The 27,975-nt window shown below is 43.0% G+C and overlaps 1 protein-coding gene across 1 annotated transcript in view; it reads right to left on the bottom strand.

Moving 5' to 3' along the window:
* Positions 1-27,975, bottom strand: part of TDRD9 (tudor domain containing 9) — a 2,495,642-nt gene that overhangs the window by 1,781,975 nt on the left and 685,692 nt on the right. The window contains exon 9 of the mRNA XM_086937885.1: positions 21,087-21,145. Coding sequence (XP_086794011.1) covers positions 21,087-21,145 — 59 coding nt within the window. The remainder of the gene's footprint in view (positions 1-21,086; positions 21,146-27,975) is intronic.

Here is a 27,975-nt window from a genome sequence, read left to right as displayed (position 1 = left end):
ATGGGAAAATCAGGGTAACAACGGGAAGAGAGAGGAAAAGAGGGATGGATAACAAAAGAGATGGATGATGGGATAGAGTATGATAACGGAGGGGTTGGTAGAATGAGAGAAAGACAGGAGGGAGACAGAATGAAAAGTGGGTATGGTATATGAACAGACGTACAGACACTTTGAAAATCTAATGGATGTGGTGTTACGCCGTGGACTGGGTCATTACCTGCGCACTTCCCGCCTCACAGCTGCGACCGTAACCCAGTCCGTGGCACCTATTTCTGGACACTGGGCATGCCGCAGCTCAGTGCGGCACCCTGCAGTTTCTTTTCTGAGTGCAAAGACGCGCCATGAAGCACTTCTCTTTTCTCTTGGGGCACGCCGCCACTGTAGGCAGCGGCCATACCACCCTAAAAGTTAGAACCTGGATGGGAGACTGCCTGGGAAAACAAAGTGCTGTTGACTTACCTGAATCTTAGAGTGACCTTAATATGAGTTGCCTGCAGTCATGGTTAGGGACTATTTTTTGTGTTCCTTTCTTCCAAAATTCCTCTGTCTGGTTCCCAGAGTGCCTTGAGTACTGTTTTTTTGTTCCCCATTCCAAGATGGAGGTTTTCTAACCTTTTTCCTTTTCTTCCTAAACCAAGATGGTGGTTCTCCTTTTCCTGTTGCGTCACTTCCTTGCTGTCCTTGTGCATATTATAGGGGGCTGGAATTCTCATTTTTCTTGTGTTGCAACACTCTTCGCGCCTGTTGGTGTCTCTTTTCTCCTGTTGATATCTATTCGCTTCTGTTGGTGACACTTTTCTCCAGTTTGGTATTTCGGTCATGTGGGTTCCTTCTTCTGAAATACTCCTATTCTTCCCAGGTCTGTCATCCCCTTGCTGACTATCCTCCTTTTCATGACCTGTCGCCTGGATTCTGAAGTCATCGCTTCCATCAGAGGGTTTTCCCTTCGGGGTTTTTTAGTCTCGGAGACTCCTTTGGGAAGGCACGGTCTGCCCTGACGTTGACTTGTTAGCAGCACTGTGGCTGCCAGAAAGGGTCGCTCCTACCTAAAAAAGTAGACAACTCACTACTAGCACTTCAAGTATGTTGTTACTTCTTCCATTAAGGGGGAGATGTGAATGCTGGGAGTATCACCTCTACAGGGATGACAGCCAGAGGCTAAAAGAGAAAAATAGTAATATCTCAGTAAAAACTTGGATGGCCTCAAAAGAGATGGGAGAAAGGCCCAGTTAAGAAAGGGTTTTTTGAATGATGGGGAACATGAATTATGTGTGCGTTGGTTAGCATAACTGGTCAGTTGCATTGGTTTTGCACATTTGGCAAAACCATACCTCAGTGCCTATGTACATAGAAAGGGGGGATAAATATTTGTAAAGTCTGAATTATTTTATTAGGCAGGGGTGTGCAAAGGTGTCAGAGGGCTTACTGCACCACACTTTTAAACTTCAATACTTTGCAAACTGCAAAGTGGAATTTAATTTTTTTTTAAACATGAAAACCTACAAAGAGATGTGTGGCAACAGGAACATAAAGCCAGAAGCAAAGCAGGGAAAATAAAGTAGGTCCCTTGTTGTTAGATACTTATGGTGTTCAAAATGTCAAAAGTGTACAATGTAAGTACCTAAAATATCAGATCTTTGCAATACTTAGTAACACTGTCCATTCCCCGTTCATGTTTGTGACCCACCCATCGATGTTTGTGGCCCACCCATCGATGCTTGTGGCCCTCCCTGAGCAAGAATCATAAAACCTGGCCTGCCTGGATCGCCGGTCCGTCTGGTGCTGGCCCAGTGACAGTGTGGTATTATCACATTCCTTTTACGGACGCCTTTGGTCCCCTTAATTTTCATAATTACAGCAGGCTGTGGCCATCCCCAGAGAGAAGCCCCAGGAGTTTAAATGTCTATCACTTGGGGCCTCTTGCACTTCTCTTTGAACTCTAGAGGCTGCAGCAGCTCCTTCCCGACCTCGAGCAGACTGTGGGCAGGCCCATTGTCATTCTGTTTCCTGCTGATCATCACATAAAGAATGACAGTGGGCCGTCTGCCTTTAACGTGCCTAGCAAACATCCTACCTGCGTTTTTTTTTATTTTTTAATAAAAAGTGTCAGCAAACACCACTGCAGCAGCGCGGACTGTGAGACACTCTGCTCTATGGGGGCCGGGTGATTCACAACAAGAGAGAGAGAGAGAGAGAGAGAGAGAGAGAAGAGAGAGAAGAGAGAGGAGAGAGAGGAGAGAGAGGAGAGAGAGGAGAGAGAGAGGAGGGAGAGAGAGAGAGAGAGAGAGAGAGAGAGAGAGAGAGAGAGAGAGATGTGTATGCCGGGTCTGGTGGCTCAGTGGACGAAGGTGTCCTATGCAGGGGCATGTGTTCAACCACATGGTCATATTTTATTTGTTGCTCTAGCACAACACCCCTCCCCCACCGGTGCGGCCCTCGGCCACAAAGTGGAGAAGTGTGGCTCACTAATAAGAAGTGACAGACCCTGAAGCAGAAGTCGGCCCGGGACCAGGATTCAATTCCCGACGCGGCAGGGTCTTGGGTCAATGTCCGCGGACTCAATAATTCTCGCCTAGGTGCCTACGCTAACCATGGGTCCCCCTCTGCAACTCTGGGCAATAGCTTGCTTAATCTCCACAACGGCCCCAGCAGCGCCGGGGATGCGTGGCTTCACCTTGGGGGTGCCCTCTCACAGGGAAAGCCAGGACGGGTTCCCCAGCGGTAAACAGCGCCAGAAAGCCACGTAACGAGGTAACAGTGCGCTTTACAAGTATACTTACATTACATACATTACAAACCACACTGTAAATTTAGCCCCGAGAGAAAGTTTGTGAGTACCCCTGCTCTAGAACCACATCAACCTGATTTAGAATGTTTTTTTCTTTCCCGGCCATTTTAAGTTTTTACCTCTGTTTTATTGTAGTTGCCAGGGCGTCTCCTGTGGCGCCTCACAAGATTTTTCTCTTCCCCCTATGAGTTTCTTTGTTTATTTAATCTCTTTGTCTTATTAGATTTTTTTAAAATGTATTTAATACTTGTACTCAATCATGTTGGAGGATGGTGATACAGTTAAAATGTCCCCCCCCCCCCTGGAAACATTTCTACGGATGCCCATGCCTCAGAGTCTCCCCATCGCTCCAGCAGTTAAGGAATGACCTCAAGACCTGGATGTTCAACCAACAGGAACAGGCAGGGTGATCCCACAGCACCAACCCACAGTGCCTTGAGACCCTCACGGGTGAAGCTGCCAGGCTCTACAAATCCCGATTGATTGATAGATTGAATAATCCATGTTAGGCTACTTGCAGTTACTGTCTTCTATTACTCTGTACGACTCGAGTCAAACACTGCTTAAATTAAATTATTATGGTGACTCCATATATATGAGTGCTATTAATATGTTATGTTATACTCTGCAAATAAGTTAAAAGAAAGGAAGTCAAGTAGCGGGCTCGGCAGTTGTGCCTTTCGAAAGAGTATAGGACTATTATTTTTCTGGAATAATGTGAGCTATCTATATAAGTCGCAAAAACAAGTATGGAGTACAAGCTCACTATATGGACATGGACAAGGATTGGCAAAGCCAGCAGGTTTGCTTGTAATGATTTAAAACAGACACACAAAGCTATGCACATTTGTACATGCTTAAGCTTATATCCATTGGCACATTAAAGAGAGACTTATTGACTTTGGCATAGTTTGTTTGATAATGCAGTATAGAATTTACATGCAATGGCGACCTGCACTCATTTTTCTGACATTAGGTTCTGTAATCGATGCTATATATGCGTGTACACTTCACCCAAACAAATCATGCTTAGATATGCTGGCACGTGTTGAGCCTTTTTACGGGTGCAGAGGAGTTTTTCACAAGGAAAAAAAGCTTAGTAAATCCCACGTCCTCCCAGCCTTCTACCTCACAAGGTTATTAGATAACATCACTATCGTACAGTGACGGGAAGTAGTGAACAATGAGTTTTGTTTGGCAAAATAAAAATGGAGGTTCCTGTCTAATACCTTGATGTCGCTGCGTGCCTGTTTCTGATCCAATTTTTAACTGAAGACCAAGGCTGTACTTGTAAACCAGTTTAGTGTGTATGTCATGCGTGTATGTCTTTCTAGTTTCCTTTCACTGCATTTTAGGTCGTGCCTCAATAGATATGTAACAATCGTATTACTATTTGAATCTCACCTGTATCGTTTATCTATCTTTGCAACCCTATCTGCCTATTTACATATCTGTGCGCCTATCTACCGGTCTGTGTATTTATTTACCAAAAACGTGCAGTTTCTGACCAAATTAAGCTATGACCCAAAGAGCAGGGTGAGGAGGCGGGTTTATGCGTGGGGCCTTGCTGCGGGCTACTGGCAAACATTTACCGCAAATCGGTGTGGTGTGTAACTGGTGGTACATGGTGTGTTAGCGCACGGTCTTCCAGAGACAACACATTTTCCAGCGTTATGGACACTAAATTTGCACAGACATGTACCTTTACTGGCAACTAGGCAGTGCACCAAGGATAATGTGTGGAATTGGGTACCAGACAGTGGCTTAGCCAGTGTGTCATGGACCTGAATGCAAGGAAGGAAACGGGCGCCCCTGTTTCATTGTGAAATACAGAAAAAAACTGGCGTCAGTGGCTCCCAGGTATCTGTTCCACTGCACCTGCTTCACCAATGGAAGCTAAGCCACTGACACTAGAGAATATTTATCTTCTGCGCATCACCAAGTAAAGTATCATGTTTTGTTTTGATCGCACTAAATTCTTCCACGACACTTCAGAATTAGAAAAGGAGTGCTTCATTTGTCCTTTCTTATTTGCAGTTTTGAAATATTTGTACATTTCATTTACAGGTATTTATGTTTGCAAATTTTCAAAATCTCCTCTCACTCTGCAGTCAGGAAAAGAAAGGCAAACCTCAATCTCTATGTTAAAACAATAAGCAGCTGTTTGGCAGGTGGTCTCGTCTGACATGCAACCTCTGTACAAGAGTAAAAGCAACACTTAAAGGCATCTTTTTGCTCTTTTATCTTCACTCCAGAGCGGGTATCTCAGATATCACTCAGTACTTCCGGCGCCTATGCCACTTCTCGGGAAAAGATTAACAGATGTAAACAAATAATAAAACAAGCATTGAAAATGCAACAGGTCTCGCATTTGCTTGAGTTAGAGCTATTGGCCATTTAAATGACAGTGAGCCATATGTATCAAGCAAAATTGCATTCGCAAACGCAGAAAGTCGCAGAATTTCAGCGTTTGCGAATGCAATTTTGCCAAATGGTATGTATTAAGGCAAAATAAGGAATCGCAAAATTTGCGATTCCTTATTTTGCGATTGCATTTAAGGAATTGTAAATTTTGCGATTCCTTAAATGCAATGTAAGAAGCACCAAAAAAGTGCAATTTGGCCTTAAGGAATCGCAAATTACCACCAACTTCAAGTTGGTGGTAATTTGAGATTTCTTTAAAAAAAAAACACTTTTTTGCATTTTTCAAAGTGCAATGTAAAGCAGATACATGCCCTCAGGGCATGTATGTGCTCCACATGTGCACCCATGCTTATTACAGGGGTGCATCAGGGTGTCCTTTTGACACCCCTGCACCCTTGAAAAAATTCTCAATTTGCGATTCTCAAATTGGGAATCGCAAATTGAGAATAACTTCCCATTCATTCCTATGGGCCTCCTTAAGGAATATTAACCCCTTCGATGCTCATGACGAGCTCAGCTCGTCATGAGGCACAGTTGAGCTGTGCTGATGACGAGCTGAGCTCGTCATGAACAATGATAAATCTGAGAATCCAGCGCTGGAGAAAAATATCCCTAGCAGCCAAGGTGTTAAGAAATCGCCAACAAAAATTGTGATTTTTTACATACATTCCTATTTGCAATTCTCAAATAGCGACTTCTAAAAAATCGCTATTTGAGAATCGCAAATCAGGGTGTTGATACATATGGCCTAATGTCTTTTACCAATGTGTTATGGAGTGACATGGTGTGCAGTGGAATTATGTGGATAGTAAACATGTGGTATTGATTGCATTGTAATTATGTGGAGTGGCCGTCCGAGGCGTAGAAAAGAGTAAAGCAGGGAGCTACTGTCTATCTACCGGTCTGTCCCTCTATCTCTCGGTGCCTCTATCTTTGCAGCTTCTATCTTTGCAAGTCTATCTGCAGATCTATTTATGTTTGCAAGTCAGTTATTCTCTTAACTTATCTATATATCCACCTATTTGTGATAATCTATCTTTGCAATTCTATCTATATATCTATCTTTGAAATTCTATCTTTGCAAGTCTATGTATTCATCTATCTCTTTGCAAATCTATCATTCTATCTATCTATCTTTTCAAGTTTATCTATGATCCGCATGTAAAGCGCTCTGATACATCCGGGTCTAGCCAGCGCTATATAACATTCTTCAAATAAATAAATATATCTATACAACTCTCTCCATCTGTCTTCGTTAAACTTTCTTTTACAAGACTCTTGATTTGCCTTTCTTGATTTTTCAACCTTCTCTATTTGTAACAAGGAAGTACAAACACATTACAAAAAAGCACGAGCAAAGGTAAGAGGTTGGCAGCAACACCAGATTGATTGAATTTCTAAGGTTTTTAAAATTCTATTTCCCAACTATAACATCCCTGTAACCTTTGTTTCTTTTCAGTGAAATTCAACTTTTTCGAAAAATGGTATTTTTGAACTGTAACCTGTTGAGGTTTTAATTTCCGTGAAACTAGCATCGTGTCAGAATGAATCCTGCCCTGCGTATTTATCCAAGAAGAGGCAATCGTTTTGTGCAACACCTCTACCCAACTGAAGCCCTTTCTGTTGGCTAATTAGTAAGTGCTACCCTGTTTGGTAAATGTATAGTGCATCTCTTACACTACAGCTGTTCAAACAACGCCAAGGATATGTCTCCAGTGGCCCTCTGTGGCTGTAACGTTGCCAATGTGATTCTTGCTCGAGCGCCTTTAACAGATAACTTTATAAGGTGGAACTTCCCAGAAAATACATGTGGATTATTTGTACTTTACAGAAGTGTTTCTTTGGTGTAGATGTGAGTGTATTTCTAGGTATGAAGACCCAGTCTCCAAAATCAGCAGGGAACACGCTCTGGGACCTTTTTAGTACTATGTCCATCATCCTGGGAGAAGGGGGGGGGGGGTAGACGGGGCTTCTAGGCAAAATTAAAACACTATGTATTGTCTCAGCAGCAGATGACAAAAGAGAACCCCCTCGTCACAGACAATACATCAGATTATAGATAACTTTTCAGTGGAAATGCAGAGAAAAAACACTTTCTGTGCCTTGGCCATGGGTGCAAAGTTAGGATGATTACTACTTTTCAGAAGTGGAGCTTTAACATGTCACCTGCTTTGTTTATATCTGTTAGTGCTTCTCATGGAGGTTGTGCCAGAATGAATCCTGCCCAGCAAGTTTATCCAAGAAGATGCCACCACTTTCTGCAACATCTCTACCCAACTGGAGTACTTTCTACTGGCTAATTATTAAGTGCTACCTTTTTGGGTAAATGATTAGTGCATCTACTACACTACAGCTGCATAAAGGATGCCAAGGAAATGTCTCCAGTGACCTTGCGTGTCTGTAACTTTTCCAATGTGATATTACCTCAATCGTCTGCACCATATAACTTTATAAAGTGGAACTGCAGAGAAAACACACTTGGATGATTTGTACTTTACAGAGAATTAAGTGCTTCTTTGGTTTGCTAATCAGGAGTGGGTCCGCACGGCCCCCATCCCTGGGCTGATTTCGACCCCGGGGACCCCAGGACCCAGCCATGTCACGTGGGCACGCAGTGTGCAATGGTACGCTGGGAGGAGGAGCCTTAAGGCCCCTGCAGTCCGAGCTGGCTCCCTGCCTCCTGCGGGAGCCGACATTGCTCTGACAGACAGGGGGCTGCTGCATATTACGTGCAGGGAAACAGATGAACTCCGCTTTCTGCAAGCCGGAGCGGTTTGACAGCTCCAGCTCCAGCTTGCAGAAAGCAGAGCTATGTTTGCTTTTGCTTGGTGGCTGACGAGTGGGAGATGTCCGCTCCCACCAAGCAAAAGCAAACGGCTACCATCCAAAGGTGTGCACCTCGGAAGGTAGCAGGCGCCACCCCTGGGGTATGGCGGTCCCCAGGGCCATCCATGGCCCATGAGGGGTGCCACGCGATCCCCCTCCATTGTAGTATTTAGCCCCTGCGAGTTGGTTGTCCCCGGGGGTCTGCGACGGACTCCCTACATTCATTTATTTTAGCCCCAGGGAGGTGGTGGTCCCCAGGGCTATGTTGTGGGGGGCCCGCATTCACTTTATGTTTAGCCCTGGGAAGGGGACGACCTGCTTTCATTTCATATGTTTAGCCCTGGGGAGGTGGTGGTACTCAGGGGCGTGGGCAAGCCCAGTGGGCCAACTGCATACATATTTTTAATGTCCCGGGGAGGTGGTCGTTCCCGGGTTTGCTTTGGGAGCACACAAGCCGCGCATTGGAGTTTTTCTCTGGGGGGTGGGGATCCCCATGGAGCAGGGGTTGCTGCGCCGGCACCCCTTGCATTAATTAAAAGCAATAGGTGATGGTCCCCGGGACTTTTATAAGCCCGACAAGGGGGTGGTCGGTGCAGGCAGACTAGTGCAAAGAAGCCCACGCAACCCACGCAGCAGCCTGACAAACATCCAGGATGGGAACTCCGCAAGCTAACGAAGTGGTCGCAGCCTTTGGTGACAAAGAGGGTTGGTAGTTCTGGCAACTGTATGAAAGCGGATATGGCTGAAAGATACCCTTTTACTGTGTCCAGAGTCTTGCCAGGCTAAACATAAAACAAACCTCACCACCTCAGACAAAGGTGCAGAGAGAAAATCAACATATTTGGCAGTGTAGCATGCCACAAATCTGCCCCAATGCAGGCGTATACAGTCTAAGTTAAGGTACACCTGCCTGTTAGAATGACTTTTCAGACTTCTGAAGGAAGGTCTAAAACGGTCAATGCTGCTGCTAATTCTCCATGCATGAAAGCGAAGGGTGTGCATGTTTGGGTGCATGACCCTGTCCTGTTGCTGCGATGGGAGACCCCCCCGAAAGAGAAGCCTAATCAGAGGACCAATGCTCATGCTCAAGAGTTCAAGATACCATAATCGCCAGGCCCCATCTTGAGTCACAAGAATGACATGGCCCGGTCGTTCCTGGTCTTCTTGAGATCTCTGGGCAGGAGTGATATTGGTGGAAAGACGTACACCTGAATTCCATGAGATGAATTGAGCATCTGAGAGAGAGTGGCCTTGAAAACTCCAGCACACAGAAGTGCTGACATTGCGCGTTATCGGCAGTGGCGACAATATCTAACCAAGGTTCTACTCAGTTGTGGAAGAGACCTTTCACAACCTCTGGATGGACACACGATTTGCGAGGCATCAATAGCTAGGAGGCTATGCTCTGTCATTCAGAGAGCCCACCAGGAATATGCCCTGATGTTCCTGCCAAGTCCAGAGATGCAGGGCCTTTTGAGATAGGGCCCCATGAACCCCATCCCATCCGCTGCAATACCACATGGCGGTGGTGATGTCTGTGAACACCTAAACCAGCCTTTTATTGATGGAAGAAAGTCTTTCAATGCCAAGTGAATGGCTCTCATCTTTAGCAGTTTATGTCAGGCAGAGTCTCCATTTCTCCCAAATGGCCACTCCAACCAGGAGTGACGCATTTGTCACCACAGTGGGCTGGAAGAGATGGAAGAGGGGTCTCCTGCTGACCCAATCACAGTTCATCAGCTACAACTGTAGATATTTTCAGTTCTCTTCGATATCTGGGGCAGGTCAGAGAGATAACCCTGATGCAGCGGCCACTGGAACTTCAGGTCCCACTGCAGATAATGCATACACCAGCGGGAATGTGTTACCAGCAGAAGGCAGGAGGCCATGAGGCTCAGCTGCTCAGAGTCAGTCACTCCAAAATCCAGGCTAGAGGCTGAAACAAGGGAATCAAAGCATGAATATCCTGGCCTTGCAGTTCCGGTGAATAGGATAGGCCTGAAACGGAATTGCATCCAGCAGGGCTAAGATGAAAGTGAGCAGCTTAAGAGATTCAGGTGTGACTGATATGTTGACAGTGAACCCCAGCAAATGACTATGGCCCGTAGTTGTCTGGTGGTGGGTGACGACTGCCTGAGACAATCCCACCTTCAGCAGCCAATTGTCGAGGTAGGAGAAGACTTGTACCCATGACCATGTCAGATGGGCTGCAATCAAGTGCCGAATTTGCTTTCTTGCCAAACAGTAGAGTGCCTTTGAAAGGCATGTTCATAAGGGATGCCTGGACATCCCTGAAAAAGCCAGTAGAACTCAATCAGGCGTCGGTACAGAGTGCTTGACTAAACATCACCCTGCCTAGTGAGTCGGCTGTATCCATTCCATTCCATAGCACAGTGAACTTTGCGGAGTCCCTGCAGCGGCAATAGCCTGTGACAGGATGGCTTGTGCCTCCTCTAAGACCATGGGCAGCACTTGCGCAACCAAATCCAAAACTGGGTGGGAATACCAGCCCATAAAGCATGTGGTGTTCACTGAGCACAGTACCAGGGTGGTGGAAAAGAAAATCTTCCCCGATGGTGTCCAACCTCTTGGATTCCCTATCTATTGGTGTGGTAAGGAACAGACCAGGATTGCCTTTGGATGTGGAGGCCTGGAAAACGAGACTATCTAGGGTGGGATGTTGTATGAGGAAAGCTGGGTCCCCAAGAGAAGGGCGATGGCAGCGGGCAATCATCTTGTGTACAGGAACCGCTGTGCAAGGCTTGGCCTATACCGTGAGTGGGACATCAGTGAGGGCTTAATTAAAGGTAAGGGGAGGTTTGGGGGTGAGCTACAATTCACAGATAAAGCACCTCTGTCAAGACGTTCATCTTCACTGCCACTAAGGACAGCGTAAGGTACAGGACATAAGCTTCCTTCCTCATCACCATGGCGAATGAAGCTTCATCCTCCATATCCACACTTGTAGGAAAGACTCGGCTAGTGCCTGGAAAGGTATCTAGACTACCGGCATCCACCAATTCCTTATACCAGTTTATCCTCGGGCTCTTCCATGGGGTCAGGATAACAATTAGGATCCTCAGATCTGCCCCATTCATATTGATCACAGTGCCTAATAGTAAAAGGAGGCACAGTCTACAATTCCGAATGCCGTGTTTCATCAAACATAGATCCACCTCTAAATTGGACTCAATATAACGATGGGGTCTGCATCGCTGAGGGGCGTCAAAGCCACCAAGAACAGCACCACTGTACAGACTCTGTTGAAGGTCGTAGTCTCGCGTCCGGAACCAATCCACAAATGCATCTAAAGGACTCGACTGGCGCCAAGGGCTAACCCGTCTATGGGAATGCATTGGGGGCACCAGCCGAATCCTTGGGGCCTGAAGGTATTTCCAAAGGGGGTCGCCCTGCCAAATATGAGGTCCATGGCCTCATAAAATTTCTTCAGCTGGCAGGGGGTTGCTTCGACAAGTTCTGAGGTGTGGAGCAGACGCTTAATCAGGCTCCATGGCTGACACATGAGAGTGGAGCCTTGATTTATTGTGCCATTTCCATGTCTCGTCACAAGACTAGGGTTAGCGCAGGGACATCGAAGAAAGCTTCGCTTTCTTTTAATTTTTGTGAGACTTACCGACTACTTCGAGTGCAACGATGGCCATCGGGAAAAACAGCTCCACGAGCGAGCCCAGGCCTTCCTCGCGAATGGGACCTGGAGCATCACAAAGTCAATTGGCATCAGGCAACCAAGAGCTTCAGGTAGCTCTTCAGAACTGCCTTAAAGTTCATCACTCAACAGTCGAAGCAAGCTTTGGAATTGTGGCCCGGCTTCAGACACATGGAAGGTGATGATCTGTCACAGACATCTGCCTGTGACAGGATCCAGAGTTTAAACTCTGCAGGTTTTTTAGCGGACAGACTCTTTACAAGCTTGGAGCTTAAGATCAAATAATGAATAGACAAAATGTTGAAAAATAGTCCCCAAATGGACTGTGGTAGTTCTCCTCAGATCTGCGCTAATGGCACTGAAAGAAAAGACCTGATGACAGCAACTGGGTTGGCGTCTATACTAGCATCGCAGGGCTGATCGACGCCACCTACCGGCACGCAGAGGTACTGTTCAATATTTTACAGATCCAGTCGGACACCTGGGGAATGTTCTAAGGTAAGGAATCTGTGACTAGAAGTCTAAATTAGACCTGTAATTTGTTAGTAGGCTTAATCTTTATGGTGAATCACCAGTTCGTTGTATTTAACCAGTGCGGGCTAGCCGCCTCAATTACTTCTTATGGTGCGTTTGGTGTTAACAGTAACCTACAGTATAAAACAAACAGGCTGGTTGACAGCGTTCCTTAATCCTAATTTGTTTTCCGTGCAAAAACATTTTGTGGATACAATTTTTTTTACCTCTTACTTCTTTTCTCTCTAGTTCTAAGCCTCAGGGCTAAGGGGCGGGGGGCCGCGCGGCACTCTCACGCTGGTGACGGAACCGCTCCGTCACGCCCCTCGGTGAGCTGTGCTTGTGACGAAACGGTTCAGTCACAGCCCCGCCCGCTCAATAGAACGCGCCGCGCAGGCGCGGCGAGCGGGCCCTGACGGAACCGTTCCATCACCAGCACAGCCCACACGAGGGGCGTGACGTAACTGTTCCGTCACAAGCGTGGGAGGAGTTAAAGAACTATATGTAAACTAAACAAAATAAATGTTGATGATGCACTGTGTACTACAAAGAACATCCTCTATATCTATTTCACAGTTATTTGATATACATTGGCATTATGCTGAAGGTAGGGTAGACCTAGAAATTCATCAAAATACCCAGTTGACAGTTTTTTTGCATTACAAGTGTTTTTTTTTAGTAATGGTGTCTTGCAATTTAAGCAGTCCTTCGTTTATACCATTAGCAGTCATTAAAGCTAAACTCCTGCCGACCTTAGCCTATGCTACTGAAGTTCAATAAGGCAAAAAAGCAGCAATCCTTGAGAGAATGCAAACAAAAACATTCATATCAGTTTTTGGTCTATCACAAAATTTTTCCCAAGCACAGATCCGCCTAGAATTTGAACTACTGCAGCAACACATAGCAAGAATGTACACGACAATAAAACTAGGGTATGAAATCTGGTCAAACCGTCAGAACCCGGTTAATAGTGCCATCTGGAAAGCTCAGGAGAATGATCCACGATCATCCTTTAACAAGTACCTGCAGCAATCAATAAAGTCAACGAAGGTGACAGATCTTTGGCAACTGAACTTACCGTACAAAACATTGACAAACACTGAATAAAATAGAAAAAAAGCACTCGCTAATGGAAGATAAAACTATATTCAGTAAGCTCTCTCACATGTGGATGGTACTGCAATCGTATTAGATTTTACAACTGAAGCATACACTAGTAAAACATCCATACACTTAAAAAGGAAACTGCTAGCAATATGCCTTGGGACACTACTTACTAATGCTGATCAACCAACCTGGAAATATAATGGCCCGTCGTCTTGTACTCTGTGTGGTGCCCCAAACCAGGACTTTGATAATTTAATCTGCATATGTACCGATTTAAAATCAAATCTGCTTTTATTGCTAAAAAAAACTTTTAACGCTAGGGGCATTCGCTTCTGCAGATCTGCCATACTTAAGTGTCTTGTTCTAAACGACCCGCAACTTAACTGCAATTTGGTAAAATTCTTACTTTTATACGAGAAATAAATCTGAACTGGTATCCCAACAAGCACAACACCACTTTATCAAAAAAGAGGAAAAACCCTTGAAACATATTTGTTTAAATATTGTCTCGTCTGCCTGTAAACGTATCACTACTGACCATCAATTTTCAATATGTATATTAAATTGGTTACAATATTGTCCCATGAAGACAACAGGGAAAAGATGGTCCTAGGGGATGTTTAACGACCATGCATTGCTACCACCCCTACCATACCAGTTATACCAACAAAAAGGAGCAATGGGTCAAAGAAAAAAATGACTAACTAAGTATCTGCAAAGGAGAAGACAGAACAATAACAACTAATAAAGTGTATTAGTGAAAATACGCATAGGTTATTCCTTCTTTGTGAAAAAATTCCCATCAGTTGTCGACCGAAACCACCCTATTCAAACTTCATTCCTGAAGGTAAGATAGTTTACCCACAGCAGACAGGCAGATGTATTCGCCTAATCTGACCTGTGAGACCCAGTGATTTCTATGGTGTATATAGGTGTAGGGTGACAACTGTAGAGCAGTGCAAAACTGTGAAAAACTTAAAAAGTGAAAGTGTGTGTGTGTATCAATAGATAAAATTGGATAGTGAAGGGTTAAGGAACCTTTAATATGCACCTCTTCACTCCCAAATCAATAAAAGAGTGCGATGATAGTAGTATAAACAAATAACTACTATGAAGTGTGTTAGGTCAATAGGTTTCTGCAGACTAAGTGGAGCCAAAAGGTATCCTGCTGCTTCATCAGGACCATTAACGCTACTGCTCAAATATAAAGTGTAAAAAGAATTTTTATCACCTGAGTGTTAATTAGATCATCTTTCTCCTGACTTCATGGTCCATAGTACGCCAGGTGACCAGGAAACACACATGCAGATACACAGAAAGACAAAATCATTACAATTAGTCATGGTTCAACCACCGGATTCCGATCATTTTTATCCAGTAAAATTGCTTAGGGCAGATAAAATATCTCCCTTGTGTCCATTGAGGCATATGTACTCTCATGTACACAAAATCTACAAAAAAGAAAAGCCCCCCTCACCTGGCCACAGCTCAGGTAATTTGGAGCACCGCTCTGGTGGACAGAGAAAATAAAAATAAAAGAAAGGTATTTAGTGTGATATATCCAGAGAAATAACTTTGCACAACTGTCCCAGGCCACAAACAGTGCGGAGGTTAGCATCGATATAACTTAGCTCGATACTAGTTCTCATTAGCGCTCATAGCTTGCAACTCTATCAGCCCACAGTGATATGAGGATTAATTTAGTCTTTAAGGGCGTAAGCGCTAAAAAAGCCTCAAGTCTCTGTTTTGTTCGGCATTATGCGAAATTCTTTGTTACTCGGTTTTCTGAAAAAAAAACTATCTTACCCATCATCATACAATCACTGTCCGCCCTCCTGACAGAATGTTTTAAAACCGGCATGTATTGTCGGTGCGAGCTTTGTTGTGTGCACTTCTAATAATCATCGAACAGCAGCAGAGTACACTTACATGCCGCTTGTCCAAAACCCTTTCCTGACACTGCGACCTTGTCTCGTTTTTTTACAATCATGGGTTCCATGTCCACCCACATTTATCCATTAGCATGTGTAAAGTTTGTCAGGTCGGCAGACTTATGCGAGAGAGCGTTTGTTTAAAACAATCCCTCCACGCCGGTACAGCCTGTGGCCTGCTTGTGACACCTAATTGAGCTCTTGTGCTCAGAAATGCGCACCTTTATTTTGCGCATGGTCATCCCCACGTATTTCAGATTGCAGGGGCAGGTGATTAGATACACGAGGTTCTGACTGTTGCAATTTGTGAACCGTCGTTGTTGCCAATGGGCGATTGGTGCCAATGTCGATGCTAGATGTTTTCAAAGTTTGGGGGCAGGCTGCACAGTTTCCACAGTTGCCGCAACCAGCACGTTAAACGTGAATGGGAACTGGTTTAAATGCCCCATACTGCTCCACGTCGGTACCTCCCCAAGACAGCCCAGAAGAACGTCTGGAGTACCGACGGGAAGGTGAGTGTGGGCACAGTTAGGAACCTGGGGCAACGGGGGCTGACATTGATTCTAGCCTATGTGTTAAATGGGGGACTCTGTTGTTCTGTCGATTGGCTGTACCGGCGCGGAGGGATTGTTTTAAACAAACGCTCTTGTGCATAAGTCTGCCGACCTGACAATCTTTACTCATGCTAATGGATAAATAAGGGTGGACATGGAACCCATGATTGTAAAAAAACGAGACAAGGTCGCAGTGTCAGGAAAGGGTTTTGGACAAGCGGCATGTAAGTGTACTGTGCTGCGGGTCGATGATTATTAGAAGTGCACAAAACAAAGCTCGCACCGACAATACATGCCGGTTTTAAAACATTCTGTCAGGAGGGCGGACAGTGATTGTATGATGACGGGTGCGATACGGTTTTTTCTAAAAACCGAGTAACGAAGAATTTCGCATAATGCCGAACAAAACAGAGACTTGAGGCTTTTTTTAGCGCTTACGCCCTTAAAGACTAAATTAATCCTTATATCACTGTGGGCTGAGAGAGTTGCAAGCTATGAGCGCTAACGAGAACTAGTATCAAGCTAAGTTATATAGATGATAACCTCCGCATTGTTTTTGGCCTGAGACAGTTGTGCACAGTTATTTCTTTGGATATATCACACTAAATACCTTTCTTTTATTATTTTTATTTTCTCTGTCCACAAGAGCGGTGCTCCAAATTACCTGAGCGAGGGCCAGGTGAGGGGGAGCTTATCTCTCCTGCCACATAGGTGAGTGAGTTTGTAGATTTTGTGTACGTGAGAGTACATATGCCTCAATGGACACAAGGAAGATATTTCATCTGCCCTAAGCTATCTTACTGGATAAAAATGATCGGAATCCAGTGATTGAACCATGACTAATTGTAATGTGTTTGTCTTTCTATGTATCTGCATGTGTGTTTCCTGGTCACCTGGCGTACTATGGACCATGAAGTCAGGAGAAAGATGATCTAATTAACACTTAGGTGATAAAAATTCTTTTTACACTTTATATTTGAGCAGTAGCGTTAATGGTCCTGATGAAGCAGCAGGATACCTTTTGGCTCCACTTAGTCTGCAGAAACATGTTGACCTAACACACTTCATAGTAGTTGTTTGTTTATACTACTATCATCGCACTCTTTTATTGATTTGGGAGTGAAGAGGTGCATATTAAAGGTTCCTTACCCCTTCACTATCCAATTTTATCTATTGATACACACACACTTTCACTTTTTAAGTTTCACAGTTTTGCACTGCTCTACAGTTGTCACCCTACACCTTCATACACCATAGAATTCACTGGGTCTCACAGGTCAGATTAGGCGAATACATCTGTCTGTCTGCTGTGGGTAAACTATCTTACCTTCAGGAGTGAAGGATCCCAGATGATGAATAGGATGGTTTCGGTCGACAACTGATGGGAATTTTTTCACAAAGAAGGAATACCCTATGCGTGTTTTCACTAATACACTTTATTAGTTGCTACAATATTGTCCCGACATGACTCTCTCAACTGTAAACATACTACTGGTAACCAAGAATTTTAACATGTGTATTATTTTTTTTTTTTAACAACATGTCTGGTTTTATCGAAATATTGCTATGCTTTTAATTAAATTTAACAATAGAGAAAGATTCATTCATTCATTTAGTGTCTTGCAGAATTTCATTTCTTTTTACATATTTTAAAGGAACAAATTAATTTGTGACGTTAGTTTATAACAGTAAAATAGGAAAAACCTATATGTATAGGTTTGCTGAGTCTGACAGGTACCTATTTGGTAATTTACAGTGCAAGGGTCAATGAGGCCGAATATTAGGATAAGGAAACAAAGTAGCAATTATTTACGGAGGGGAAATATATTGTTGTCTGGTTTTAAGAACCTTGTCCCCTTTGTTGTGGGAGGGGTTGCTCTCCTGTTCATGCAGATCTCTCTTCATATTGCATTGCTTGCGGACCTGCATTGAATACAAGGCCTAGAGCTTTAAGACTTGGACCATCTCTCTTCGCCTTTTTTTTAAATGTCTAATTCAGGTGCTGAAGCAGGTCAGGACCTCTCCCTGAATCTCCATGGAGCAATAAGAAAGGATTTTAAAAGTATGTGTCAAAGATGTGTATGCCCACTGTGTGCATATTTATGCATGTTTTTTCTCACTTTGACAAGCTAACAGTGTTGCAATGGAACACAAACAAAGATATTGTGCAGAAAACAGACAATATGACCACATAAGCCTGCCTCTCAACATATACAATGCATGAGAGATTTTCACATGGCTTATTTCAATTGAAATGGCAATGTATGAAATCCACAACAGGTTAACTGCAGTGAACAAAATAGTCACATCAATGTCGTTAAACAACGACAAAAAAGCCTTAAATCAAAATCCTTACCTGCAGAAACCAGACTAGGGAAGTTCTTCGGAAGGTTTTGTAAGTGTGGCATGCTGGAATGAGTCCATGACAGAGTAATAGAGCACAGGGGTAGAAGAATAGGACCCTTTATGTTCACAAGGGTGCCAGGAAGAAATCATGTAATCAATCTGGTTCTCACCACATTCCCCAGTACTTCTCAGCACAAATATTTATCTACCCGGAAGCTCATGCTCCTCCAAAGTAGGCAGTTTGAGAGGAGGAACCAGCACCAAAGTAGAAAGCAGCAATCTGTATGATCAGCAAGACCCACCTCAACTTGTTTTAATTTTTAACAAGGGTGGTTAATGTGCAGTCCTGTTCAGCAATTAGTAGCTTAATGAAGGGGTGAACAATTTTGAGCATTCTACATGTAGTGACGGTTGAATATAAGAACAGTGTCCTAAAAATTGAAATGTTTGATTATGGAGCTAAAATTAATTAATTTTTTTTATGAGCCGAGGCCACTGCTAAGCCGCTTCACAGCACCAGATATTTTAAACATTAAAGGAGACAAGTTAAAACAAAACCGGTATAATCTCTGGGGACTCATTTTCAAATGTCAGTTGGAGAATATATCACGACTTGATAAAAAAGAGTAGCTAAGCCAGCCATCACTTGCATGCAAAAAAAAACACGCGCACACACACAAAAATCTCGAAGTGCAGAACCAAGGAACAATCAATAACCAAGGATCAATCAGCAAAGGTTCTGAAATATGCTGCTAAACAGGAAGATGAGGCTCTGTTTCAGAAATAACAGATATATCATAACGCATCCAATTATCAACTATTGCAATTAATCGTTTTGATGATTTTGGAACGTTCTTTAACCAATTATTTACTGTGCTTTGGTTGGGATAATCCATGCTTTTTTTGACATGACTAGGCCACTTGCACTCATTCATTTAGCAGCAACAATTTAAAAATGCAGCTTTTAAAATTATATGAATGAGCTTCAAATGTGTAAATTTCTCTTTGCTGCTTTGTCTTTGCAGAAAGGAAGTAAAACAGAATTAATTTCCTGGTGTTGTTTAATTTGCCGAGCTGAAACGTATTAATTTGTGTTCCTGAAGAGGGAAGCCATGATAAGAGTGTTCCTGTAGTTGCAACATATTCAAGGCTCTTTGCACGGGTCAGCTCTAAGTAGTTGTATTGTGTATTGTTTTTACTTGTTGGATAAATGTCAAATTTTTCTCATTTATGTACGCCTTATAAAAATATACATGAAAGTTGATGTTCATAAATGTCTCTTATTTTTATGTATCACATTTTCTTGTTTTACTATAAGTTTGTGTGCAGGCTACTTTATTAGTACAGCCCCATGATGTCAGATCTCACCATTTATTTATTTGAAGAGTTTTATATAGCGCTGGCTAGACCCGGAGGTATCAGAGCGCTTTACATGAGATCAACCGGATTGCAAGTAACAATTTTTTTTTTAAATAAGTTACAGTGTTACAAAGTAAAACACGAGTTATTAGAGAATGGCAAAATAAAGACAAATAATGAAACAACTTTACACAATAGTATGACATTATTAGAGCATGGCCAACAGAGACAAAACATCCTAAGGGGCAAAGAAGGTAAGGGGGAAAAGTAAGAAGGGGAAAGGAAAGCAGATCAGGACAGGAAAGTGAGATAAACAAACCGGTGTTGGGACCTGCAATTGACAGTAGTAGGTGAGTGGAGTTTAGAGAGGGGCGGGGGGGGGGGGGGGGGGGAGGGGGGGGGGAGCAAGGTTTAGAGGTAAAGGTCAGTGATGCTATGAGTGTGCTTTTCAATGTCTGGAACTTATAAAATGTGATCTTTTGGGGAGATATGCCAGAATTACCTTGCCTTTTGAACTGTGCAGCATCTATGCTAGTGTGCCTACTGATTTATACTTAGACTTTTCTTCCTTTACAAACCATGCAGACTTTAAGTTAGTATGACAATTTGATTTGTACTTTCTTTGACTTTTTAACTGAGCAGATTTATGCTAGTCCTCTTGCTGATTTATATTTTGGTTCTCGCGATTTGCTTACTTCGTAGGTCGACCTTATGTTGTTACTCCTCGCAATTGCTATTATTTAATGTACTAGTGATGCTGATTTAACTCCGACTGCCTACTTTTTGCCATCAGCAGTGATTATTACATTTGAATAACCCTTTATGGTTTGTTTTTGTATTTTGTTTTATGATTGTTTTCTTTAACGGCAAAGGGCCTCCATCTATTGAGACTTGCATGTCCCCAAGATTGCGTCTCAACCCTTTTAATTTACAAGTTAAAAGCACCAGCAATGTTGTCAAAATCAACAATTCATAAAAGCAGCATGCTGAAAACTTAGTGTGAGGTCTTCTCTGATAAGGTGGGCCCATCTGACAGACTCGCACGAAGATATCATTCCTGGTCAAAGAAAAATATTAACTCGTGAATAGTGTTATCCATGTTATGGAAAGTGAAGAAAAAAATATTTTTGATGAGTGTAAAATCGGCATTTCAAGTGATCCAATCGTAGGTCAGTAGAAATGTCAAGATCTTTGGACACTGCATCTTTGCAAGACCATGTCTGTCAAAAAGCAATCAAAGTAGAAATAATATTAAAATTGGTTGAGTAATGCTACTGATACGGTCCACGGTTATCTCTCTACTTACCATTATCCATCAAGTACAGAAGAACCTCAAAGATGGTGCATTTGTTCTAACAATATAAGTGTACCCCTTCAAACCGCCTCAGTTTAAAATGTTAAACAGCAAAATAAGCATCAGTTTACTTTTTCGTTCTATTGGATGATTTAGGTTTCTCTTAACTACAAACTGAGCAAATAAAAAAGTAACAAGTTCAATAAATCCAGCTTGAAAAATTCCAGCAATAAAATACATTTCTCACAGTCTCAAGCTCAGAAAAGAAGGCTTTTACCTGGTAAAAACACCAAAACACTGTTTGGTTCAGCATGCGCACGGGTTTTCTTGTCCTCACTAACAAACAAAAATAAAGTAAGAATACTGCATAAACAAAGAACAACTATTTATTAATGTTTATTTATCAATTTCGAATTTAAGAAAACTCAAGACACATGTATGTGACAGTTGCCTTAATTACCTGGAGAGGACAGTGCTTAATTTAGAAAAAAATAAGAAAAAAATAAACAACTGCCAGGGCTCTCGATAGGAGGTCACTGCAGCTTGCACCACACATTGCCCCAGCTATGCTGCCAATGATAAGAACAACATGACTACTACCCATCACACCTACAAGTGTGACAATTCGGACTACTTCAGATCCCTAAAGCTATAACAATGCCATGGGTGGCAGGTGATAATGACTAACTATTGGTGTGGTCGTATCTAAGTTAGCCGGACCACACCACCTTCTGGCAGATTGTCACAAGCACCGGTGTTGATAATTAAGTGCTGGTGCCGGGCACCGGAAACCATTGGCTCAAATGAAGCACTGGGATAGGATATACTAAAAGAGAACTACATCTTGTTTCATTAGTGTGATATAATAAGTCATGATATTTATACATTTCCTTAATCAGCATCTACTTGTCGCACTTGGCAGTGTATTTTGTACTCCCAAAAAATATTAAATAATGCTGTTAAGCCTAGAAACAAGCAAGGGAATCTACAGATTGTGTTTGCTTATAGAGCACTACAGTCCGATTTGAAGTAATCATTGTTAACCACAGATGCAGAATAATGTACATATTAAAGGAGTCAAAGGTTGCCTTGAATATCAATAGGAACCCCTGGTCCATTAATGTCTTCATGCCTCAAAAGATTTAAGGAGCAAAACACACAAGATATTAGACGGAATGTTGCACAATGGCAAAACATACACCCCCAGTCACAGATCTGGGTTTAATCCATCGTTATTTTCTCATCAAGCCACCCCAGTTCAGACATGGCCATATGCAAATCAGTCTTGACCCTGTGCCTCATGGGAACAGTCCAGACCGAACTGCCAAGCCATGTCTTCCCTGGACCTGAATCAAGCATCCTAGGACCAGTTTCTGGCTATCAGCCGTCTTCAGCCAGGATAGCTTGACTCCAGTGGCGTAGTGAGCACGGGACAAAAGATTTTAAGGCACTTATCAATGTCCAGTTAATTCAGAGAAGGGGCTCATTTTATACTCTTACACAAGATACTGTAAAGTAATCCAGATTAAAAGTGTGGACATCAAACACCTTCATTTGTTTTTGTGTGCTAGTACCAGAAATCATTGCCCAAGGCTCACTAAATGCTGGATTTCTTTTAGGTAACAAGTAAGCAAATCATTAAGTTAACTCCTAAAACCCCATGAGTCGTGCTTCTGTAAGGAAAAATGAGGGTCACCTTACAAAAAACATTTTGAAAAGCTCTTAGACTTTTTTCAACCCCTGCCTTCGTCAATTAAACCTTTAGCTGGACCATTACAGCTGAGAATCAAAGCCACTGTCCTTCTGGTCCTGTCCACTTTAGCTGTTCCTCTTTAGACCTGACTTTTTCCTACCTGTCCTTTATGCCCCACTTCTTTCTCATCTCCCTTCTCTCTTTGTATTCCCTCTGCCTCCCTCTAGCTATGCGCTTCCTCCTCTCTCTCCTCTATATGCTCATCTAAAGGTTCCCTTCGTCGTTCCTTTCATCATCCACTCCAATTTCCCATATCGTCCCATTTGTTATCAGTCATCTTGCAGTGTCAACTAGCATGACATCCTTTTAAGGCCTCAGGCCTTTTTCTTGGCAGTATAATGGATGCTGAATGATCCTGCGTTTTTACTTCTGTTTTACTGCCAGGACGGTAAGGGTAGGAGGACTAAAAGCAGAGTAGGGAATCCCCAAAGCCAGAAGCTGAGGCAGAAAATGTTTAGACTTCTGTAGGACCACTCAGGGGCCTGTTACAGGCATATTGTCATGGCAATCAACAAAGAGTAAAGCATCAGCTGCATCAATTAAGTATATTAAATCAGTCATACCTCAATCATAAGATCATGAATTTAGTCATAGCAATTCACCCTTGAGTCAATTAGACTAAAGCTTTACAATAGTCGCCGTTTTTAGGCATCACACGAATATAATCCAAAGTAAAATAAAGTGTCATGCAGGGGAATTTCAACTACACCAATGACCCCACTGTATAAAGGCACTGGCCCAAAACTCTGGTGCACAATCATACAAATAGGGCATTGTGCAGCCTCACTCAGATGCTGTGTAAAATGTATACTGACTGATGGGAGTCTAGTATGCAGAGTGTAGAAGTAGAACATGGAGCAGTGTATGCCTATAACAAGTAAAGTCAGTTTACTTTGGTGGGAACAATTATCACTGATCCTCTTTTTTCAGTGCTTTAGAAATATTTTTTGAACTAGAATTGGGGGCCTCCTCTTTCTAAGTGTATCTAGCTGTCTAATGTTATCTGTATTCGTTTTGGACAACAGGGACATTCAGCTAGAGGGGCAGTTAATGTTACGATACAAGTCCTTTCTTGCAAGTTTAATTAAATAATATATAAACACCATTGACAATGAAGGATCGTGCGGTCTGTGTGATAAAAATACCAAAAATGAAGTGTCCACGAACATTTAAAGATCTAGCACATACCGCCTGTTCTTCTCCTGAAATAGAGCACAAAGTCTAAATTGTTCCTCAACAATGTTAAGGTGGATGTCCCCTCAAATGGCTGGAAAGTTGGCTGTCAAAGCGAGGTGCGACTTTTGCTAGTTTAGGAAAAGTCTCGGGCAGTGAAGCAAGCAATGGTACATGTCAAATGGTCTGAAACAAATTGGGAAACATACCTTCACCAGCCAGTCATCCATATATGGAAATCGGGGAACTCCTGACCTTCACAGAGTGTGTCATTACTACTAGCTCTTTGTTGAAAGCTTGGGAGAGCCGACGCAAGGCCAAAGGTCAGCACTGCAAATTAATAATGCTGGGACCACAGTGTGAAGCGTTGGTAAAGCCTATGAGCTGGACGACTAGAATGATAACAATGTCTCTCCTGAAGGTAACAGTCTCACAGTGCCATTAGCTGGGCCACTCCATCCCTATTGAACATCTGCCCCTGAGACCTATCCAAACTTTGCAAATGTACTATTGGCACATATTAGCACAACCAACAAGGTCACTTCAATGTCGCATTTAAAACAAAAAACTGCTGCTATTGAAATCAGGCACTGGCTACAGAATATAGTACAGAAACAGACTTTAAATGTTTAACCATGCCATAGTGTGTGCTTGGTGAAGAGCTCGATAAAGTGCTCCTCTCTCAGGCAGTTGGTGTCATACGGAACTGTTTGAACTTAGAACCAGAGCGCGATAGAGAAGGAAAGACCTCTGAAAATCAGAGGAATAGAATGGTAAAAGCTTTTTCATAAGCACAGAGGAAAGCAGGAACAAACACTGCCGAGTGGAGGGCCTGGAATTTTAGGTGAATAACAACATACCGCTTTATGTTCCTCACCTCATGTTGTCGCCCTGGGATGCAAGAGTGAACGGAAATTAGACACTGGGGGGAGGAATCTAATGGACTGCGATCATTACAGTTAAAGGGCAAATACAGGAAGAAATGAAGGAGACTCCTCACCCGTTCAATATTAGACATTTATACTGCTACATTCGTATTCTTGTTGCTTGCCTAATTCATAGTTCTCTTAACATTGTGTGCTTTACTTTTGTTATCTGGTGGTAGACAGTGGTCTTGCAAACCATTTCGCATAGGGATGTTGCTTCGCTTGGGGAACTATAAAGCCTTGGTCTCATGTAAGTCGGCCTTACATTTTGATGGGCATGTTCTTTGCTTACCTTTTCCTTATTTTTGAGGTGTCATTCTAGCCATACCAGAGAGAGGAGCTATATGACTTATCTATTTACCATTTCGAATTCCTGTGTTGAGTTAAATTATATTGTTTTTTAACTGACACCAGATATATATAAGAAATGTCTGATATGTATTTAGCAGAGGGCAGCCAGATCTACTATTTTCAGCTGATTCAAAGAAAATGTAAAAAAAATAATGGTCAGGTGGTATTTGATGCCAGTTCTACTGAAAGGAACGTTTGGAAGCAATGATGTCCAGGGGGGTGGGGTTTGGGGGGGGCGGGGGGGAGAGGTGGTGGCGCAGTGAAAGATTAGCTCATAATTTATATGTGTGACATACATGAGAGTGCCTTTGGGTCTTCTGGAGTTATGTCCTGTGTTTAATTAAAATCATCACCAACATTCATTTACCCTTGGCATCACTAAAACCCCACTAGCAGACAAATGTAGTACCGACAGTGGCTTGGAGATCAATATGGCTAAAATTAAGCGGATTACTTTTACCTCACACAAAAAATTTAAAAAGGGAATAGATGGAGGGGGGCTTTTGGAAATAGTACACAGCTTTACATACGTGGGTATCATCTTTAGTAATATTATGTACTGGATGTCCCAGATGACAAAATCAGTTTTAAAACACAAACAATGTGCATTTTGTAAGGTATCTGTCGAAAGGGACCTCTTGTCCCTCTATAAATAACTATACCCATGGTCCCGGACATACCTCTGGGTTCCCTTGTTTGTCTATGAAAACATGCTTGTATTGCAACAGTCCTGAATGAAAAAACATTAGTCTTCCAGGAAAGACAGAGTTTGAAACATTGCTCACGGTATTAATGCTATTATGGACTTCCATTTGGGAAATTGCTGGGAGGTGGGTCATTAAAAGGTTACCCAAAGGGTAACCCAACTTTTTCAGTTTGCAGAAAAACTGAGTAGTGTATGTGCCAAGCACTTCAGAAGGAACGAAAGTCACCCAAAAGGGAAGGGAGGAATCTGCCAAAATTTTCTCAATCCCTTTTAACCCTAACCCTGCATCATCAATCGGAGGACCCTGTAATTTCACAAGCAGCTGAAATACAATAATTCAGTTGATAGCAGAAGCCATGTGGCCTGCTCAGAATCCTTAAAGAAACAGGTTAGTGTCTGTTTGACATTTGGTACTAAAACTTTAAATAAAGTTAAAAACAAAAAAACAATTTGAGTACTTGTACAGCTTTGAGTAAAATGCAGCGAATTAACCAAGCATCTCTACGGAAGGACCAAACCATACGAAATATCCCCTTATGGGACGCATCAATGCCAATGGTGTTCTGAATATGCTCGCCAACAAAAGCATCAACACAATATATCTGGAGAGGGAAGGGGGGTTAGCAGCTTCTGAATTTTTCTCTGTATGTGCTGGAACTCCAAATTTGGCATATCCAGCACGCCTGATATGAGCCAAATAATTATTTCATGCAAGAGAACCACTGGGCTCTATGTAAAGGGCCTGCAAGAGGCTAGTCTTCAAAGTATACTTAACCTGCTCAGTAAGAAGTTGGCACTGAAAGCAGCTCTTAGAATTGAGGCCGAAACATCTTGGATGGTGGCTGTGGCTTATAAAAAAAAAAAAAGCGGTGCTGAGGCCAAGCCTGTAAACGTATACAGTTGGGCTGCCCCAGGGGCGAAACTGCTGGAATCATCAGATCCCATGGTTCTGCCCTACCCTTGTGTGGGCCCAGAAACAGGCAGCAATGCAAAAAAAAATTCCCGCATAGCATGTTAAAATGTCTCCCAAGAGAAAGGTCAGCAAAAGGAAGCACAAACTAGATAACGAATATGCCAATTACCAGTATGCATCTGTTCTTGGCATGTAGGGCTGCTGACATTCATATCTGTGCATAGATCGCCACCTAGTGTTGGGTCCGGATGATTGCACATTGTTGTCCTGGAAGAGTCTTCGAAGTATCACGAGATAGGTGGCTCCTCCCCTGGACTACAGTGCGCATGGGCATCAACTCCATCCTCAGATTGTTTTTAGCCATTGTGGCCAAGATGGAGTGAAACTAAGTGAATGATGACCATGCTAGAAGTATATGTGAATTCTGCAGCTGCTACAGGTGCCGGGGAGGAGGGCAGGCGATATGAATGTCAGCAGACCTACATGCCAAGAACAGATGCATACTGGTAAGTAGCATATTCGGTTCGAGGCATGTGGGCTGCTGTATTCATATCTGTGCATAGAATACATAGCAGTCCCTCCATTAACGGCGGCCGCCCGTGCCAGCTGCAGCAGTTTGGAAAAGTGTTTTTAGAACAGCCTGCCCTACAGCTGCCTGCTGTTTGGAGTGCACATCAACACAATAATGTTTTGTAAATGTGTGTGTGGTAGACCATGTGGCTGCTCTACATATGTCTTCCAAAGGAATATTTCCAAGGAATGCCATGGAGGCCCCCAACTTTCTGGTGGAGTGGGCCCTTGGTGGAATGATGAGAGTACGCTTGGCTTTCAGATAGCAAATCTGAATACATTTAACGATCCACCTAGCTATACCAGCCTTGGAAATGGGGTTACCTTTGTGCTGTGGCGCAAAGGCAACAAATAGTTGTTTAGTTTTCCTAAAATCCTTGGTCCTATCGATGTAATACATCAGGGCACTCTTGACGTCAAGGGTGTGGAGCATTCTCTCCTCCAATGACTCAGGATTTTGGAAGAAAACAGGCAATTCAACAGTTTGGTTAATATGGAATTGAGACACAACCTTAGGAAGGAATTTAGGGTTAGTGCGAAGCACCACCCTGTTAGAATGAATTTGAATAAATGGCTCTTGGATAGTTAGTGCTTGTAGCTCACTAACTCGTCGCAGCGATGTAATCGCTATAAGGAAAGCCACTTTCCACGTCAAGAATTGAATCTCGCAGGAATGCAGTGGCTCGAAGGGAGGACCCATCAGCCGGGTGAGGACCACATTGAGGTTCCACTCCGGAGCTGGTGGAGTCCGCGGAGGAATGACTCGTTTGAGTA

Source organism: Lissotriton vulgaris, chromosome 9 (assembly GCF_964263255.1).
Source record: "Lissotriton vulgaris chromosome 9, aLisVul1.2, whole genome shotgun sequence".
In the NCBI taxonomy this organism is placed as follows: Eukaryota; Metazoa; Chordata; class Amphibia; order Caudata; family Salamandridae; genus Lissotriton; species Lissotriton vulgaris.
The sequence above is the reverse complement of the archived record's forward strand: the minus strand, read 5'-3'. Positions and strand labels throughout refer to the sequence as shown.